Source organism: Prosopis cineraria, unplaced genomic scaffold, assembly GCF_029017545.1.
Source record: "Prosopis cineraria cultivar Desert tree isolate PC_DT_omini unplaced genomic scaffold, ASM2901754v1 PC7, whole genome shotgun sequence".
Taxonomy (NCBI): domain Eukaryota; kingdom Viridiplantae; phylum Streptophyta; class Magnoliopsida; order Fabales; family Fabaceae; genus Prosopis; species Prosopis cineraria.
The window spans coordinates 30605309-30624798 of NW_026555338.1; the positions used below are offsets into that span (position 1 = coordinate 30605309).

The 19490-nt window shown below is 32.2% G+C and overlaps 2 protein-coding genes across 2 annotated transcripts; one reads left to right on the plus strand and one right to left on the minus strand.

Annotated features, from left to right (window-relative positions):
• Positions 1-1982: 1982 nt before the first annotated feature.
• On the plus strand, positions 1983-7617 carry LOC129314914 (ent-copalyl diphosphate synthase 5-like). The gene is made up of 14 exons (XM_054958393.1): positions 1983-2151; positions 2272-2465; positions 3286-3598; positions 3978-4161; positions 5036-5250; positions 5354-5474; positions 5555-5667; positions 5787-6013; positions 6121-6236; positions 6331-6429; positions 6522-6752; positions 6826-6937; positions 7060-7254; positions 7352-7617. Exons 1-14 carry the CDS (start codon positions 2031-2033, stop codon positions 7568-7570), a joined length of 2460 nt encoding a protein of 819 aa, XP_054814368.1. The 5' UTR covers positions 1983-2030; the 3' UTR covers positions 7571-7617.
• Positions 7618-12674: 5057 nt separating this feature from the next.
• On the minus strand, positions 12675-17811 carry LOC129316883 (ent-kaur-16-ene synthase, chloroplastic-like). Its single transcript, XM_054961265.1, has 14 exons — positions 17713-17811; positions 17577-17629; positions 17176-17460; positions 15960-16140; positions 15603-15820; positions 15373-15493; positions 15134-15231; positions 14824-15044; positions 14583-14695; positions 14357-14455; positions 13922-14143; positions 13701-13842; positions 13352-13597; positions 12675-13105 (listed from the first exon to the last, which is right to left on the minus strand). The coding sequence occupies exons 3-14, from the start codon at positions 17426-17428 to the stop codon at positions 12791-12793; spliced, it is 2229 nt and encodes a 742-aa protein (XP_054817240.1). The 5' UTR covers positions 17429-17460; positions 17577-17629; positions 17713-17811; the 3' UTR covers positions 12675-12790.
• Positions 17812-19490: the final 1679 nt, after the last annotated feature.

A 19490-nucleotide genomic window follows, 5' to 3' on the forward strand; every position in this document is an offset into this window, starting at 1 on the left:
AAAAACAAAAAGTGGAGTAAACATGATCTTGTTTTCAAAAATCAATATGCATATATAATATATTAGTATAACAAAGCACAAAGTCATTTTGTTTGATTAATATTAACATTGATCTACCAACCATGTTGGAGAGAGTGATAAGGCTCTCGTATTCTAAACAACAACAATAATAAAATCTATCTAATTAGATGATATTGACTACATGAATTGAGAATTGCAAAAAGTTATTGTGCTTTTTCAACAATCAAATTTTGAAATATATTGTTAAAAGAAATATCTCATTCAATAATTTAATTGAGTGCTTTTGATCAGGGACAGACCCAGGAAATTTTGTTAGTGGGACCAAATTTATATTTTGTTACTGGAAGCAAATTTATGTCAAATAAATAGTAATTAATATATTTGAAATGTAATTTTAAATATGCATAAAATTAAATACAATTACTATAAAATTATAATAACTTAAAAAATAAAATTATCTTAATGTAAGAAAAATTACATTGAAAATGATGATCTTTGACACTCTTAAATATCAAAATAGAAAATTATCTTTATATTGATTTATATTAATATCATACTTTGATACTCTTTTTTTTTTTTACGAAAATAATCATACTAGTTTAGAATAAACACTTTCAATATAAACAATTAAAAAATTGTTTTCTATTTTATTATAAATTGTTACCTTTGAATATGAATGAGTAAAAATTAAAACTTAAAGAATCTGATCTTACTATCTTTTAGAAAATAAAGATAAGAGAAAACACAAATATTGGTACCTATAATTTTATGTATTTTGTTATTGGTCCCCGCAATTCCCTACCCCCTGTACTACTAATGATATTAAATCTTGTATTGGATGTTAAAATAAAAAATAAAAGCATCGTTGACTCATTTTAATTTAAGTATGTAAGCATCTCCACAAACACCATTAATTGCATATAAGATAATTTAATACAGCCAGCGCCATATTATAATTTCCTGAAAGTATTTAAAAGTAGAGAAACTAACTAACAATATTGCATACGGTAAAAATTAGAGGGACCTAAAATATCAAAAAAAAAATATAGGGGATTAATAATAAAACATAATAAAATTAAAATGATCAATAGTTTGTTTTTCCTAAAGATTAGTATTTTATTCGAGAAGTTAATAAAATATTAAATAATATTTTATTACATTCTTATATGTATAGAATATAAACCAATATTCTTTTCAGTTGTTCAAATTGATATCTCTATTCTCTGTCTCCTACAAAATTACGAATACAAATAACATTCACTGCCTTGTCAGTTGATTGAATGAGTGAGAATATATGCAGGTGAAGACTGAAATTTTTTAAAAATCCAACTGCTGCAAGAGCAATATTTTAATTAGGGGGGCAAACAATAACTTTTTGAAGGGAGCAAGTGAAATTCTCCCCTTACTGAATCTAAGAGATGGAATTGGTTTTAGTGGGGGCAGCTGTCCCAATGCCCCTAAACTTGGGTCCGTCCTTGTTTTTGATCTTTATCTATCTTTTTTTGTAAGACTTAAAATTGCTTATTCCACCCTCTTTACCGGCACCTCAAACATTATTCTTTGAACATGTCCAACCTTATTTATCTCTCCCTTGATGTAGGTTATTCTTTGTCCATGCCCACCCAAAAGAAAAAAAAACATTATATTAGATTATTTTTCTCCTTAAAGAATTTAATTTAGGTTTCCTTAACAAAACGTAGATAAAGGAATTCAATTAAGCCACGTGGATAGATTGTAAGACAAACAAATAATTAGAAAAATCATAAATAATCTTTCCATAGTTAAAATATGTGCGTACGGGCACGACCCGTTTCTTCATATATGATTAATTATAGCATTAGTCAAAGCGGGGCAGAATTTGGACTTGACAATGTTTAATCTATTCGGGGCTGCATGCTTTTCCACGCCCCTCGTCCTTATAAATGGCGTATCAATAATATCGCCGTAGCCATATTCAGTGGAAGAGGGTTGTTAGTCCAGTAACATATATCACAGCAAGAAGACCATTAATGGCTTCTCAATGCACCTTGTGTCTCCATTACTGCTCTCAGTCTCTTTCTTCTTTTCCTTCCTCATCCCACCATGTCTTGTTTTCTCCCTCCATCAATCCCTCTAACAACACCTTTCCCGGTACTCTAATTAATTCACCTTCATCTCTTCATTGTCTTTACGTTTATATCGTTCTCTGTATAAGTTTAATATTTGATGACATTATATATTGCTTGTATTAATATATGAACATATATACAGGGATTTCGCGGTTGAAGGCTAAAGTCATTGTTTCACAGAAAAAATCCGACTTGAGAGCAAAAAGCACCAGCAGCATATCAGAGCCAAAAACTTCACCAGAAGTTCCACGGCTGGAAGGCTTGACACTTCCGACATTTGATTGGAATAAGGGGATTGATGATGAGGTTAACCAAGAACGTGGTGAAGATTTGGAGGTACGTTCTTACAGTGTTAAACACTTTATGACTTTCTTGACGTAAGATAACTAATCTCACTGCCAGCCAAAGCCAATAAATAGCCTTATAGCCTCATGGCGTTTACATGTAAGCTCCCCAATAAAGTGATACTGGCCAACTGAATGTACACTGATCCAAAATCTCATGGTGTATTATTTCACAGAAAACGACACTAATTGAGGCAGCCTTAATTATAATTGAAAGAAAATTCAATTTATAAATTCAATCAAGTTTACAAAATATAAAAGGCTAGACTGTTTAAATAAACTTTTAAAAACTCAAATGACGTAAATCCTAGTTAATTTAGGATTTTAAATGGATAGATTATATCTTTAATGGATATATTTTATTCTTTTGTAAATTGAAAACAAAATAAATTATTTTTCCTAAATTTAAATATGAAATTAAAATAAGATAAATTAATTTTTAAATTTAACAAGGAATATTTACTATACTAATTGAATTCATGAGCTTGAGTATCTTGAATTAAGTCAAATATACTAAGAATCTTTTTTAAATCTTCTAGAATTTCAGTTGCCTTTAGGACTTTTTAATCATTTGAAAAAATTTTAATCAATGAATTTAGGGTTTTTTTGGTCCTTTTGACTCTGGGTCTAATCGTATATCCTACAGTGCCCTACAACAAATTATGTTTCAATGTACTAAATATTAGATTCTAACTCATCCCTTAATTTTTATCATATGAGTTGTCCGATCCCACTTGTAACCTTAGGTTATATGTACTTCTAATTGAAAACGATAATCTAAATGCCATGCATGCTTTGGAAATTGGAAATAGCGCTGTGCGATGAATGAGGGGGTGATCAGAAACAGAGTGGAAGCGGTGAGAAAGAGGTTAGAGTCAGATGAAGGAGAGCAGAGCATATCGCCGTCAGCTTATCACACAGCACTGATGGCTCTGGTAGAAGATGTGAATGGAAGTGGGGCCCCCCAGTTCCCAGAATCGCTTCAATGGATAATAGACAATCAGCTTCCAGACGGATCCTGGGGAGATGCTCACATATTTGTGGCTTATGATAGGCTTCTGTGCACCTTAGCTTCTGTCGTTGTCTTAACACACTACAACGTTCATCCTGACAAGGCGCACAAAGGTCCGTTTTCCTTATATTAATTTTGTCCTTCAGTTGAGTTGTTACATCTCCAAACATATATGGACCATTGACTCGCCGAATTTTTTTGACGTAGATTTTTTTCTTTTTGGGTTTTCTAGAATACCCTAGCTAGTCATTTTATTAAAAAAAAAAAAACACCAGCCTGTCTAATTAATATATATACAATCCCCTTTTAATATATAAGGTAAACTTTGAAAGCTTTTTTTATCCTTAATATAAGATAAAACTAGAGTAGTTAATTTTCTTTTCTAATTTTACGCTTATTTATTTATTATGGTTTGAATTCCAAGACAACAATTTATTATGGTCTATAGAGAACTTCATCTAAATCTGGTATACTGATCTAAAATAAATATAGGGCTAAAATTCTTCAAAGAGAATGTAAACACACTCGAAAACGAAAATAGAGAGCACATGACATGTGGGTTTGAAGTGATTCTGCCAACACTTCTTCAATCGGCAAAAAGTTTGAACATCGATTTGCCTGATGACTTCCCTGCCCTCCAAGAAATATTGGCAAGGAGAGATGCCAAGCTCAAAAGGTACAAACTTAATTACTAGTCAGTCTCATCAACTTTTTTAATTATTAATCCAAGTCCTAAACGTTGTCTTGGAGTTAATTAGGTCTCTGTAGTTTTCTCGATTCAGAATAAGCTAGTTCTTATAGTTTTTTGACTTGAAAAAAGAAAAAAATAATAATTAAAGACTCCATAATAATATTAATGACAATCACAAATATTGAATTATTGAAATCTCAATAAGACACCATGATCCTTACTTGCAATAAATTATTTTTTGTTGATTAGCTTGAGATTCAAGATGACTTTTATAAATTTCCAACTAACACAACAAAGATTTCCAAGTATATTTTGTTGATTTTCCAAGCAATAATTAAAAAATCACAAGTAATTAATTTGCGACTCATAACCTGCTCTCATTACTCTAAGTATATTTTGTAGATTTTTGAAGCAATTTATCTATATATATTGACAGCAAAAAAATTAGAAGTGATTAGCTTGCGATTTATAATTGACTCTCGTAAATTTGTATTTAACTTTACAAATAATCTCAAGTGTATTTCTTGACTTTCAAATTATTTATTTGTATAGTGATATCAAAAAATTGAGACTTACAACTAATTTTCATAAATTATCAATTGATGTCATGAATAATCTCAAATGTATTTTATTAATTTCTCAATTGAGTATTTAAATTTTTTTAATTGCAAGTAAGGATTATGGACTATTATTGATATTTGAATAATTCAAAATTTGTAATTATCATTAATATTTTTATGAAGTCTTTAATTATAATTTTTCATTGAAAAAATCTATTATCACACCTTGCTAGCAATTTGAAAATGATGTAACTGAATTTCTCATAATTTTTTTTTTACTTGTTTTATGGTGAGAATAGGATACCGATGGAAGTGTTGCACAGTGTGCCAACATCATTGCTGTTCAGCTTGGAAGCAATACCAGGGCTTCAATGGAAAAAGCTTCAGAAAGTGAGAAGCAAAGATGGCTCTTACTTGTTCTGTCCCTCTTCCACTGCTTTTGCTTTCACCCAAAGCAAAGACCCACACTGCCTCAATTACTTGAACAATGTGGCTCACAACTTCAACGGCGGAGGTACATCTATATATATCAACCTAGCTAGTTTACAAATAAACAAATAAATAAATAAAGTCCTTTTGGTGATCATGAGAATGCAAATTTCCAAAATTGCATGCAGTCCCGGATTTCTACCCCATAGAATTTTTCGAACAACTATGGATTGTTGATCGATTGGAGCGTTTGGGAATCGCAAGATATTTTCAACCAAAGATTAAAGACATCCTGGATTATGTTCACAGGTATAACAGTCTCTTTTTCCTTATCAAAAAAAGAATAATAGAATTTACAACAATATGTACTAACAGTAACACATTTTCAGAAATTGGAATGAGAGGGGCATTGGATGGACCAAAGATTCAGAGTTGCCAGATCTTGATGATACATCCATGGGATTCAGACTACTAAGATTAAACGGCTATGATGTTTCTGCTAGTGAGTACATGACCATGCGTGTGTTACTACTGATTTATGTCAATAAATATCTTTTATCAAACTATGACACATATTAAAGAAAAAATGCCAAGAGATGAAAATGGTGTCATATTGGACAGATGTGTTTAAAACATTTGAGAAAGACGGTGAGTTCGGCTGCTTGCCTGGGCAAACAGACGAAGGAGCAACAGTGATGTTTAATTTTTACAGAGCAACTCAAGTTCAATTCCCAGGAGAGACTATTCTTGATGAAGGCAACAACTTCGCAAACAATTTCTTATCCAAAAAACGAGCTGCTAATCAGATTTTTGATAAATGGATCATAGCCAAGGATCTACCTGGCGAGGTACGTGTGTGTGTATATATATATATATATATGTTTTGTTCCCAATAATTATTACCTTTATTAATTAATTATGAAGAATTGAATTAAGCTCTTTAAACCAATAACAGGTGAGTTATGCATTGGATTTTCCATGGTATGCAAGCTTGCCTCGAGTAGAGACTAGATTTTACTTGGATCAATACGGTGGTGGAGATGATGTCTGGATTTCTAAAACCCTCTACAGGTAACTAAAGTCTCAATCTAAGGCTGATATAGATTCATTGAAATATAATAGACTTTTTTCTGCACTAATATAATGGTTTTTCATCTTTTCGCAGACTGCACAAGGTCAGCAATGACGATAACCTTGAACTTGGGAAATTAGACTACAACAAATGCCAAGCCTTGCATCGCGTAGAATGGAAAAGAATTCAAGAGTAAGAAAAGCCTAAACCTCGCTCTTTCTTTGTTTTTTTTTTTTTCCAGGCTGACAGAAATATTAATAAGTTGTGGTGATTTTTTCACGCAGGTGGTACTCAGAATGTGAACTAGAGAAGTTCGGGTTGAGTAAAGAAAGGCTTCTTGTGGCCTACTTTTTGGCAGCAGCCAATATTTTTGAGCCTGAGAGATCTCAAGAACGACTTGCTTGGGTCAAAACCTCTGCTCTAATTCACACACTTAAATCCACATATCATGACCAACACCAAAGAAAAGCCTTTCTGGATGAATTCAATAACACCAGTACCTCCTTAAATGAACGGTAATTACACTTCTATCTGCTCATGTATAAATGGTTACTTTAGGAAAACTGTCGATTATTCTATGCGTTGCAGATGGCTGAATAAAAACAAGAGCAGGGAAGGGCTTTTGGGGACTTTAATAGAAACTTTGCATTCCTTCTCTCTAAGCCCACCTTTTGCTGGTTTCAATATTCTTCATGACGCAGTAAGCCTGTGTAGTTACAGAACTATTATTCATCAACTTTTGAGTTTTGACAATAAAATAGCATGCAATTGAGTAATTTCAATTGGAATCATGCTGAATTGTTGATCTTTGAATGTATGCAGTGGAAAAAGTGGCTTTTGGGATGGCAAAACGAAGGAGATAAGTGGGAAGGAGAGGCTGAGCTGTTGGTGAACATGATTAATATCAATGGTGGCTGTCAACTGTCTCATGACTTACAACTCAATCCTCAATATCAAAGACTGGTTCAAGTCTCTAATCAACTCTGCCATCAATTACATTCTCTCCAAAGCACCAAGGTAATACTAATTACTTTATAATTATCAACTTCATTAGGCATCATTAATAAATGGGATTATCTTATCTCCTTACATGTCTGCTGGTTTCAAAATTCAGGAAAACAATAACAATGGAAGCTATATGGCCAACCCAGAAATAGGGCAGAAAATGCAAGAGCTGGTGCAACTGGTTCTGTCTAATTCTAATGGCATGGATATCAACATGAAGAAGACATTCCTCACAGTGACTAAGAGTTTTTACTATGTTGCTCACACTGATCCAGAAACTGTCAAGTCTCACATTGAAAAAGTCCTCTTTGAGAGAATAACCATGTAACATATGTAGATGTCACATGTTTTCTCATAAGAAATGCGCTATAATCACTGTGTGACTAGTAATTTAAATGAAGGTTATTTTTAAAAGTTTATATTTTTATTTTAAAAAAATAAAATTGTAAAGTATATTTAATAAATTTTATTGATATGTAGATTTTGTCAAAGTGTTTTGTAATTTAAAACAGAGGAAGTAAATTTTAATAACTTTAAAAATAACTTTATTTTTGAAATGAAGTGTCTCTTTAATTTATTATCTTGCAACCATTTGACAAAACATGTTTTTCTTGGACAAAGTATGAATGATGTGGTATATCAAGCCCATGCAAGAATATTTCAAGTCTATAAATAATGTGATATACTAAGTCTAGACACTAATAAATTTATAACCTAGTGGCATATATGCTTGCCGTAAGTGGGAGGTGGTCATCCCAATTGTAATTACATGTCATAAGTGTCTACCCATGTAATGCTTGTTTATGTAATTTTTTTTTTAAGAAAAAGGCTAACTTGCAAGGTTTTTTGAAAAAAAAAATTATATTAAATACCTATTAAATATCTAACCCCAACTCTCTCTATCTCTCTCTCTCATTCTCTCTCATGGGTAGAGATAGGAAATTGGCAGGCTAGCCCATATGGGCTTAGGCCGACAAAACAAAGATCCAAAATTGGAGCATTAACCATTTGAGGCTTCTAAGTTCCAAGATTCAAAATAGAATATTCAACACTTTTAGACACAGCCACAAAATCAAGAGACGCAGAGATTTGACATCATAGAATCATAGCAAAAAACAAAAAAACAACAATTAGAAGCACTTGGCTCATCAGATTCATTACACATCTTCCAAGATTCACCCAAATCTGAAATGAGTATTGTTTGAATGAGGAGCTCGACGGAGATTCAATGAGTTCGTTTAGTGATGCCAAAATCTTAAAGGGATATCGTTAGTGACGCAACGAGTTTGTTAATGGAGACACACCGTCTGGGACGTTGAGCATTGTACTCCTGAAGGAGATAGCCAAGAATCACGAGCAGAGGCCAAGATCCTGAATTAAGAGAGGTGCGAATGAGCACATGAAGCAGAGACGACCGAGAATCGAGCACTTAATCAACAATATAATAATCACATATATAATGTCATCATATACCAAACATTTCATCGAACGCCTCATAAGCAGTAATTCTTAATCTGTAATTCCAATCTACTTCCTCCTCAAATTCATTCCAATTTCTTCCAATATAATTTCAAATTAAAAACGTTAGCTGAACCCATTTCCTCTTACATTAACCAAGTGGTTAAGCAAATACTCAAGGCTTGATTCGAACTTCAACAAAGAAAGAAATCAAAGTCACTTTAGACAACACAGAACAACACATATACACAGCCGAGAAATAGAGGAAGAAAGGTGGATTCAGCTCACCAAATCAGTTGAGGAAACGACGAGAAGAGCTTGAAGCTCCAGCACACCAGATCAATTATTTCAAAAACAGGGTGGAGATGAACATGCTGTCACGTAATGCTGGAGGAAAAAAAGAGAGAATGTCGATGGCGCAATAAGGGAGAAAGGAATCCAGCACGCACTCAGTCGCACCAGAACGGCAACTCACTTGTTCGCTGATGTAGCTTAGTAAAGAAAGAGTGGAACCTGATGGCCGAAGAGGGGAAGGAGACAGTGGTGACATGAAGCATAGAAGGAAGAAGTCCGATGCCCCTAGAGCCATAGCCACACCCAGAATGCAGCAGCAACTTGAGGCAAGAAGAAGGGAAGCCATCGCACAAACAGAGAAGAGCAGGGGCGAAAAAGAACATTCGGCGATGCGGATGAAGAACGGACGAATATTAGCAACAGTTAACGCTGCCAAACAAGATGGAGAAGACAACGCACAACTTGGACCGTTAGCAACAGCCAATCATGGTAATTGCACACTCACGCCAGTGGACATGTTGGAACGAAGAAGGATAGAGGCGAAGGTTTCTGGAATCCTCTAGTTCTCTCATCCCTTATTGGAGGTAGATCCTAACATTTGGTCTGGGAAAAAGGGGCGGGCGGGGGGGGGGGGGGAATCTGTTTGTGCCAGGGACAAAACGATAATTTTCTCAATGACTGGAATGTAAGGGGGAAAAAAGGAACCGAATCTAGAATTTAAGATCAATAATGCTTACCACTTTAGTCATTAGTTTACTTGACAAATTGACTCCAAAATATATATAAATATCATTAACTTACCTAATTATAGATTTTTAAAAATATTTTTTTCTGGGTTATTACGCTATCCTTTGTATATTCTAAATAGTTTTCATTGATGAAATTTTCTCTTTATTTAAAAAAATGGGGTCGAGTTGCATTTTTACTCTTAAATTTTTTTTAAGGAGTGCTGGACACCCTATACTGATAAATTACTTATCCTTGAACTATTTTTTTGAGGAGCAAAAAACTCCTTCTATTAGTTAATCATTATTATTATTTTTTATTTTTTATTGATGTGGCATGCGAGTGGTGTCCATTCATAATGACATGTAAGACTTCTATCAAGTCTCCTAAACTTTTTTTAAAGCGTTAAACATCTTAAAATTTTTTTTTTAAGAGCATTGGGTACCATAAAGTTTTGTTAAAATAAAATTTAATAAATATTTTTAAAATATTAAGTATATTAATATTTAATAATTTAAATATTATTATTTATAAATATTCATTCAAAATTTATAAATTATTTTTTAAATATTAACAGTTTAAATTATTTTTTTTTAAATTTATAAATTACTTGTAATATTTTTATATATAGTTACAAGACCACCATTGTGGGAAATGACTGTCAATTCTTAAAATTTTGGATAAAAAAAAATCAACAAAGTCCTTTGTGGGAAATGACTTTTAGTGGACAAAAATTCCCCTTCGTGCCAGCGCCGAAGCCACCAACACAACTACGCATACATTGAAGTTGCGGTCCGTGGTGACAAAATCACCACCATTATTGGCTCCAGAACCACCTTTGAGTTTTTTTGTTGTTGTTGCAATACTCATTTATTTTTTTTCATATTTAGCTTTAAACTCTATTATATTTTCATGCACCTTTCATGTTTAATTAGTAGTTTAAGAAAATATATGTGGAAAAATAAAAAAACTCATCAGGTCACGCAATTGTTTTCCAATGATTTATATAATTATAATTCACATGTCTATTTATGGACTTTGTAAATGGTTCAATAGTTCCGGCCATTGTTGCGATCAAAAGCAATAAAATTTTTAATTTATGTTGCGAATTTAATCTGAAGAGATAATTTTATACTGTTATACGTGAAGGACCGATTTCTGAGGAGACGTGCATGGCTTTTTCTTCCATTTCAGATGTGGCGTATATAATGTAAGAATTCAGCGGTGTAATCAATACATTAATTGGATGATCCATTGAAATATTTATTTATTACTATACTCTCTCCATTTTTAAATATAACAAAATTTCAATCCATTCACATAGTTTAATAAAATTAGTTATTCCAAATAATTATGTCTGAAATTAAAATGTTGAACAAAAATTCATTGTAATAAATATTTACTTTCTTCCTAATTTAATGATATTAGAATGATATCCATTTATGAGGGATAATTTGAAAAAAAATGTAATTGGTGCTTCTTGAAATTTATAATTGCTTAAAATAATAATAATAATAATAAAATAGAATAGTTTTCTCTCATATTTAAAAATGAGGGAGCAAGTCTAGCTGATTCAAATGCGGCTAAGTTATTTCTCATTCTCTGAATTAAGTTAGCAAAGTCTCCTATACCTGCTAAGCTACTAATGACTTATCGGTTTCTGATTCTTTTCCACACTCTGCGCGCGCGCGCGCGTATATTAAATATACATGTAGTGGTGTGTGCTTCGACTGGTTGAGAGATCGAATCAAATCAGCTTATTATTGTGAGGTTTCGAGTTCAAGTTCTAGAATATTTAGCATGTTGAAAACATTCCTGAGGTACTTGTGAGATTACCATTGGTAAAAGCAGTCCCATATAGTGAGATTTGAATTAGTTTCAACAGGTGGAGATGATAATACTCTAAAATTTTTAGGATATTAAACAATAAAATATTTTTTTTTATTATCGAGGAGTGTTTGGTTCAACTAATTAAAAAAGTTGAATCAGTTTATATTGAAGTGTCAAGTTTAAATCTTGAAATATATAATCTCGTTAAATAAATATGTTAAAAATATTTTGAGATATTCATGAGGTCACTGATTGGTAAACACACGTCATAGTTTTCAATCCTCCATCAAAGAAACAACTGCACGATATTGTAATATTACCTATTCATGTTATCTACCTTTCTTTCAAACTTTTTTATTTCAAAACACTCCAAACCTCACCCCCTGTTTTGAAAATGAGAACTACTCATTTAATATGCTGAAAATCTCATGAATTTGTGAAAATACATTTAGGTTTTGCAATTTTGTAGGATTTGTTTATAAATAAGTGTCTTATATGGAACCTATTTATAATTTTCCCAAAATCTAATGTAATTCATTTGACATCAAATTTAACTCATATAATGTATTGATCGTAACATTGAATCACAAAACATTATTTAAAAATAAGTTATTCATTTATTAAAAAAGGAAGAATGACAATTAAATTTTAAAGAGACTAAATAATTCAAGTCTCAACCAATTCTAAAGTGCAACAAATTCCCTTAGTTCTTCAATAGTAAAAAATTAATAACTTTAAAAATTTGCAAGTTCAACTCCCAAATTTGGAATCTATTGTGATGCCTTTATAACTTGTTTTTCAAATTTAACAAGAAATAAACGTTCATTTTTAAAGTTGAAAAATATTAAGTCCTATAGCTTAAGAGATCTGCAAATTTAGTTACTAATTTTACAACTTTATTATGTTACATTTGCAACTTATTTTTTAAATTTTAACATAGATTAAAAACGTTCATATTTAATTGAAAAATAAAAATGTTTAATAAACAATACTTATTAAATTTCAAAAAAAATTATAAATTCTTCATAATAAAATTATAAAATTAAGAGTTGAACTTAAAATTTTTTAGAATTGTTAGACTTGATATTTTATCATTAAAAGACCAAGAAATTTTGTTAGCACTTTAAAATTGGTTGGCATTTAATTTAAAATAATTGATTTCACTTAGAACCTAAGTACCGTTCTCCTTTAATAAAACAAAGAGGGAGAATCCAATTGAAGTAATTAATTGACAGAACTGTCAAGCCAAAATGATGGGGTTGCCAAGTACTATGTCTTTGATGTTGAGGACCTCATGTGGCACCTCAATTTCATGGATGATATCATCTTCTCTATAAATTACCCCAAGTGTTCTGCACATTTTCCAAAACACCTCTCTCACATCTCTTGGAATTACACTTCCTTCTTCCTTCACCACTAATCTCTGCAACTCTTTCCTTTTCTCTTCACTCTTCCCCTTTATCTTCTTCTTCATCTCTTCTTCACTCATTGCCTCACTCCCATGAATCAACCTCAAGCCAACTGAGTTCACCAGTTTCCCTTGTTCTTTCTCCCTCTGCAAGCAAACACACGCAAATCTTAATTATTCACAAGAAAATTGACAAATTGTCAGGAATAGACAGCGACTACCTAAAAAATTAAGGGGGGGGGGGAGAATAAATGAGTGAAAAGTGGTAAAAGAATATCATATCTTAATTTAAAATCCCAAAACTCAGGTCTATATATAATCATCTTTCTCATATTAGTTCAAGGCCACTCAAACTTAAACATCAGAACAGAAAAGGAAAAAGACTCATCTAACCTTGTAGCCGTTGACATCGTTGAGGTATCGCCCATATAGACTAACAACCTCTAAAAGGTAATTCCATTCGGCACATTCAGTGATAGCTTGTGGAAGCTTGGCTCCGAGAAGGTACCCTACTGACATGATAACTGGTCCTAAGGCCATTGAGGTAATTCCATTTCGTTCATATTCTTCTATGCTTGGCACACACTTGCTTCTAAGCCATTCTGCTTCCTTTAACTCAGACCGCAATAAATCCACCCACTGAAAACAAAGTAGACATTCACATATGATTAGCAAACGCATTATTGAATGATGATAACTAAACAAGAAAAATGGATATTATTGAGATCATGATTATCATTACCATCTGAATCAAGTGGTTCAACACGCTATGTCCTTGAACCTTAAAGGCTTGGGTTGCCGTCTCAGTTATTGTTTTCTTGAGTACTAAGAATAATATCTTTACTGTCTCAGAACAATTTTCACTGTTGACATCTACGTCCCACCTGTGCGGTTCGACGTTAAAAACACAATAATCTTCAACAAAGTAATAATGCAGAGAGAAACTTTGACGTACGTACGTACTTGTCCATTAACTTTATGAGGTTCATCTGTTCCTCTTCATTACTCCAGACATCGAAGAAATCATCAAACACACCTGTGAGAAGGCCATGCTTTGCCCATGCTAAACGTGCTTCACGGAGTTCGGGGGAGGGCAATGTTGCTGCCACAGACAAGAAGGAATAGACAACATTTGCTTTGGAAATTGGAAAATGTAGCTTTTCCATTCCACTCTCCCTAAGCCATCTGATTATTTTGAGATATGATATAATAATTAGTGATAACAGTAGAAGGTTGCTTGGAAGAAAAACCACAAACACATATAATCACGTGGCCTTGGCCTTTGAAAAAACTACATGTTTTAGCGTATGAAGAACTGTTCTAAAGAAAATAGAAAATAATTTCTTAAATTTTCAATGTATATGTGATCAGCTTTGGATGCTTGAAAAAGATATTCACCTGTTAAATAGCTCGATTTCTTCAAAAAATAATAATTGGCAGTGATTGAAGTTTTCCGCTCCCAGTTCCAGGCATTCTTTACTTGCAAGGTTCAAAGAACTGAATAAGAAGAGACGTAGAAAAAGAAGTGATTAATTGATATAAGTAACTCAAGAAGCTCCGATCCCATGCATGTGGGTACGTGGCATCAAGATATAATAGAGTAAGTTGCGACATTGTGATGTACCTATATGAAGATTTCAAAATTCTCTTTTGATCCACCTTGTAGTGCTCTATAGATCTTCGGTGTAGCATCAAATCCAAATAAGCGTGATGAGGAAAACGTAAAGCAAAAGAAACCTGAAATTTTGTGATATGAAACTTTTTAGTTTTTCATATGCAGCACATTATGGTCGATCATAATTCTCGAAATGTAGATATATAAGTTGAAAACCAAAATAAAATTTGAGATTACTATGTTTGAATACCGCGTCATCATGATTACAAGGTTTATGAGTATTTTTTGAGGAAGCGGACAAATATTTCTCAAGAAAGTGTCCTGTCCAGGAGTTTAGTTCCTCCAAAACTGAATCATTTGAATGCGACACTATTTGTGAAGCCTTATGTAACTCCAAAACACACTCGACATCCTTCAAATAACCCTGAAGGGTATTGCAGAATTTGCTTTCTGAGAACCTTTCAAGTACGTCTGAAATACACAAGTATCAGGTTTAGCCATTTCTTTCATATCGTTAATTTTTGAGCCACAAATGAATTTGTGTCAAGAGAGAACAAAACCTGAAGAAACATCATATCCATGCAAACGCAGTGACCGAAATGCCATGGCACATGTGGTGGGCTCTAAAAATATATCATCATCTTCTCGTTGCCACATTCTGTTTAAAAATCAAATAGAAAATTGAAATAGATTAATTATATTCTGTAGTCTTCTTTCTCCTGACAATACAAATTATTTTCATGTTCAAGCTTGTCGTTCACACAAATCAAATTTGGAAACTTGAATATTATTATATTACCTCCATATATCATCCATTAAATTTCCAATTTCCTCATTAAAATGTCGATCAATCCCCAATTTTTCAAGACTATCAACCATGTGGAGTCGAGCATATGCATCAAAGGGATGTATTGTTGGAACTGAATAAAGAATGAATTTACATATAAGCGCAACAAACCTTAGTCTAAAAATCTACTTGATGTCAAGAGAAAATGAATCCAACAAAGTTTGAATGGACAAATTAATTACCAGCATTCCCAAATTTCTCCAACAATGAAGCCAGATAATTAAGACAATGTGCATTGTTAATATGAGTATATGCTGCTGCACTGGTGGCCGGAGAGTTAAATAAAGATCCATTCTTTCTCTGAAATTTCAGAGCCATTTCCCAATTCTGGGACTTCCCAAGTCCTTCTGAAATGTAGGCTACATATGCTTTCCATCCTTCTGAGTTGCTTCCCCAGCCACTGTAGTTTGTGATATGAAAGAGCTCATGTAATATATATTTGCTTTCAGATTCTTTGAACGAAATATGACTACTACGCAGGAAATTTTCTGTAGGAGCGTTCACAGAGAGCATCAAGATGAGAGGAAAAAGGTGCGTACCTTTTGAGCTCCAATTCTCGCTGTTGGATCAGTTTCTCGAAGCGTTTTTCTCCAAGAGAAACATTAAGATCCAACTTTTGGGCTTTCTCGAGTAAATGAGAGAAGATAATGTCAAATCCAATGGGTGAATGTTGCTTACCATCAAAAGCTGAAGCAATGTTGGACTCAATATATTGAAGTCCTTCAATAACATAGAAGATATACAATCATTATCTTCAAGTACAACATATTTTTTTTTGGGAGGGGGGTGTTTTTGAGGATTCTGTGGCCTCCCAATAACATGTGGACCCACAAACCCTTTTTTTTTTAATCTCTCTACCTCGACACAAGTGCGGAACTGCGATGCTCATCGGGTAATGAATCAGGACGATCCATATTTATAGTGTTTTTTTTATTTTATATTGATTAAAATAAAAATTATAAAAAATTTGATGTTAAGTTTGGACTACTATTTAAAATATATCTATCTAGAATATGTAAAAATTATAAAAAAATTAATATTAAATTAAACCTTTTAAGTTAAATCCAGACTAGATTGATAATAAATAAATTTATTAAAATCTATTATTATTTTTCATAGTTTTTTATTTGAATAAAAATATAAAATAAATATTTTAAATCTAGTCCAAATCTCAAAAATTAAAGTCGTACATCTAAAAGATAGAAGATAGATTAAGAATATATATAACTTAGGGTGTGTCTAACCAAATGATTTAAGTTATTTTGATAAAGTAAACTATTCTCAAGCATATTTAACATAAAATGTTTAATACGATATCATGAGCCATTCGATCGGGGACCAAAACAAAAAAAAATTGAGAAAAAGAAAAAATTGAAAGAATGAAAAGATGAAAAAAAGACAAGAGATTCAAAAAGAAAGAGAGAAGAAGAAATTGAATAGACTTGAGGCCTATAAGACTAAAGAGTAGTAAAGATAATATTTGAGATAAAGAAATCAAAGTCCCATATCTTGAAGATAGATTAAAAATATATAAAACTTAAAGTGTATTTAATCAAATGGTTTAAACTATTTTGATAAAGTAGACTACCATCAAACATACGTAATATAAAAAGTTCATGTGGTTTTGATGTCAATGATGAGCACCGTAGCCATAACCTTCCAAATGTACTCGGAAAGAATCTAGCTATATTCATTAATTAGATACTTAGATTCAAAGATAGATGAAGGAGGACAGAAAGATGATGATATCAATACCTCCATTAGTTTGTTGTTCACCAACACCCCATTGCTTAAGTGCAACAACACAAGCCAAAGTTGATAGAAGAGAGTCTTTGGTCAATAACTCATTATGATCAGGAAAACCCCATGATCCATCCCTGTGCTGGTTTTCTAATAACCAGTTCAAGGACTGAGGAAATAAAGGAGCTTGTGGAGAAGAAGGTGATGGTATCATTGCTACCCAAGCTGTGTCATAACTTGATACAGACAATTCAACCTTATCAAACATCTTTTTATTATTTCTTTATTCCTCTCCAACACCTGCATTTAATATATACAGTTCACCATTTTATTATTTTCTTAAAAACTATTTGGCGTATTATTGAAATTATATCTACGTAGATATATACAAGAAATGGAAAGGTTTAATATTTTACGTTGTTAGATCTGCTCTGAACTTTATCCTTTGCTATGGATCCAACTGAAGTTGCTGGGACATATATGTAAATACGAAGAAAGGCATTAGGTTTCTGTAATGATGTAAAGGAAAGCAAGAGGAGGAGGAAGAAGAACCTGGAAAAACCGGAGCAGGCAAGTGAGGGCGAGAGAGAGACATGCTCGTATGTGCAAACATCATAAATCTATTTTTCGTAGGAACAAAAACAATGTGTCTGGTCCTCTCTCTATCTCTCACTTATCGATATATATAGGAGACACAGAAAGAATTTCTTTGAATTTGTATTCTTTATTCCAGCCGATAAAAATATCAAACCTATGGAGCCTAAAAAGACCTTGTAAGTTGTAACGTAGTTTCTTCATCCACAATATTTGAACCCCCAGTTTTGCTTAAAAAACATTGAATATTTCACCCTGAATACAACCATATGAATATGTTAGTTGTAAAGTATCGAAAAGTTTTGTCAGACATATGGTCACATAATACGTACGCAATTAGATCTGACCTTCAACAAAGAATTAGAAGGTAAATCATCCACATACCTGCGGGTTAATTTGTTGAGTTTAGCAAGTTAATATTTTTAATCGAGAAAATGGAACCACATATAAACCTGTTCTTTGTGTAAAACTCGGTGAAACTGAAACTCCCTCTTGACTCGTTCAAACTCGATGAATTAGCTGTTTTTAAACCGGTCGAGTGAGTCAAAGAGATATGGTGTATAACGTACACTAAAACTTGTGGATTGAAAAAATATTAAAAACATGCAGAAAGTAACATTTTAAAAAAATTTACGAACAAGCCCCCTATTTTGACGGTCACAGCTTGTAATTTTCTATGTTGAATCATAATTCAAATTTTAGACTTGAACGATCCAAGCCCTCTGGATTGAGAGCAGAGTGGAAGACGAAGAGAGGAAAACAGAAAAAACAGAGAGAGAGAGAGTGTTAGAAAAGTAGATACTATGAGTCGAAACAGTCGGCTTTCAACTCACTGGACTGATTTACTTCTTTGACCATAGGAAGAGACAACGTTATAAAGGGTTGACCATATATTGGGTAATTAAGTTAAAGCAAAAGGTCATCCTGACAGTCAAATACTGTGTTTTTTTCTCGTGTGCAACTTTATGCAATTATATAAGAATGTTTTTTCTGGTCCACCACGGACTTTTATCCCCGGTTTTATTCAGTCAGAGGCGCATCTCCATCTACAGTGAAATTCCGATAACGCCTTTTGGTTGGAAGTTATTCTTATAACCTTTCTTTTTCTTTTATTTTTTTTAACGAGCAAATTATCTCTGATTTTTAGATTCAATAATATCATAAATTTTATATTTATTTATTATGTAAATTATTGTCTCAACTTTTAAAAATAATGTAATTTGACCTTTATCGTTAATATAAGTTAATTTTAATTATTAGTTGACCACAAAATGACTTAAAAATTACAAAACATGACCAAAAAAATTTTTGATCTTTTTTTTGTAATTTTCTGGATTCTTATCTGTAATTTTTGAGTCTTTTATTATAATTTATTGGTTTTTTTTGTAATTTTTGATATCATTTTCTATTATTTTTTGTCAACTAATGGTGAAAGTTAACTTTTATTAATAACAAGAGCTATATTATACTATTTTTAAAAGTTGAGAGAATAAATTGCATAATAAATGAGTTCAAAATCTATGATGCTACTAAATTTAAAGTTCAGGAGATAACTAGCTCATTTATCCTTTTTTTTAAATATTTTGTTACTCTTAAGCACGTTAAACTTAAAAATATAAAGTGTCTTGTTTTATTTATGAACCTATCACTCATATGTTAAAATTAAACCTTTATAGTCTATCCAAAAAAAAAACAATTAAACCTTTATAAATAAAAAATATGCTAATATAGTAATA

Bases quoted from the DNA above. Each gene is read 5' to 3' on its own strand.
- LOC129316883 (XM_054961265.1), bottom strand. From the start codon at position 17,428: ATGTTTGATAAGGTTGAATTGTCTGTATCAAGTTATGACACAGCTTGG. The intron at 14,456-14,582 runs GTACATCACAAT...CTTCTTATTCAG, and splicing joins ATTTTGAAATCTTCATATAG to TTCTTTGAACCTTGCAAGTA. The intron at 13,598-13,700 runs GTAATGATAATC...CTTTGTTTTCAG, and splicing joins TGAACCACTTGATTCAGATG to TGGGTGGATTTATTGCGGTC.
- LOC129314914 (XM_054958393.1), top strand. From the start codon at position 2,031: ATGGCTTCTCAATGCACCTTGTGTCTCCATTACTGCTCTCAGTCTCTT. The intron at 2,152-2,271 runs GTACTCTAATTA...ACATATATACAG, and splicing joins CTCTAACAACACCTTTCCCG to GGATTTCGCGGTTGAAGGCT. The intron at 2,466-3,285 runs GTACGTTCTTAC...AATTGGAAATAG, and splicing joins AACGTGGTGAAGATTTGGAG to CGCTGTGCGATGAATGAGGG.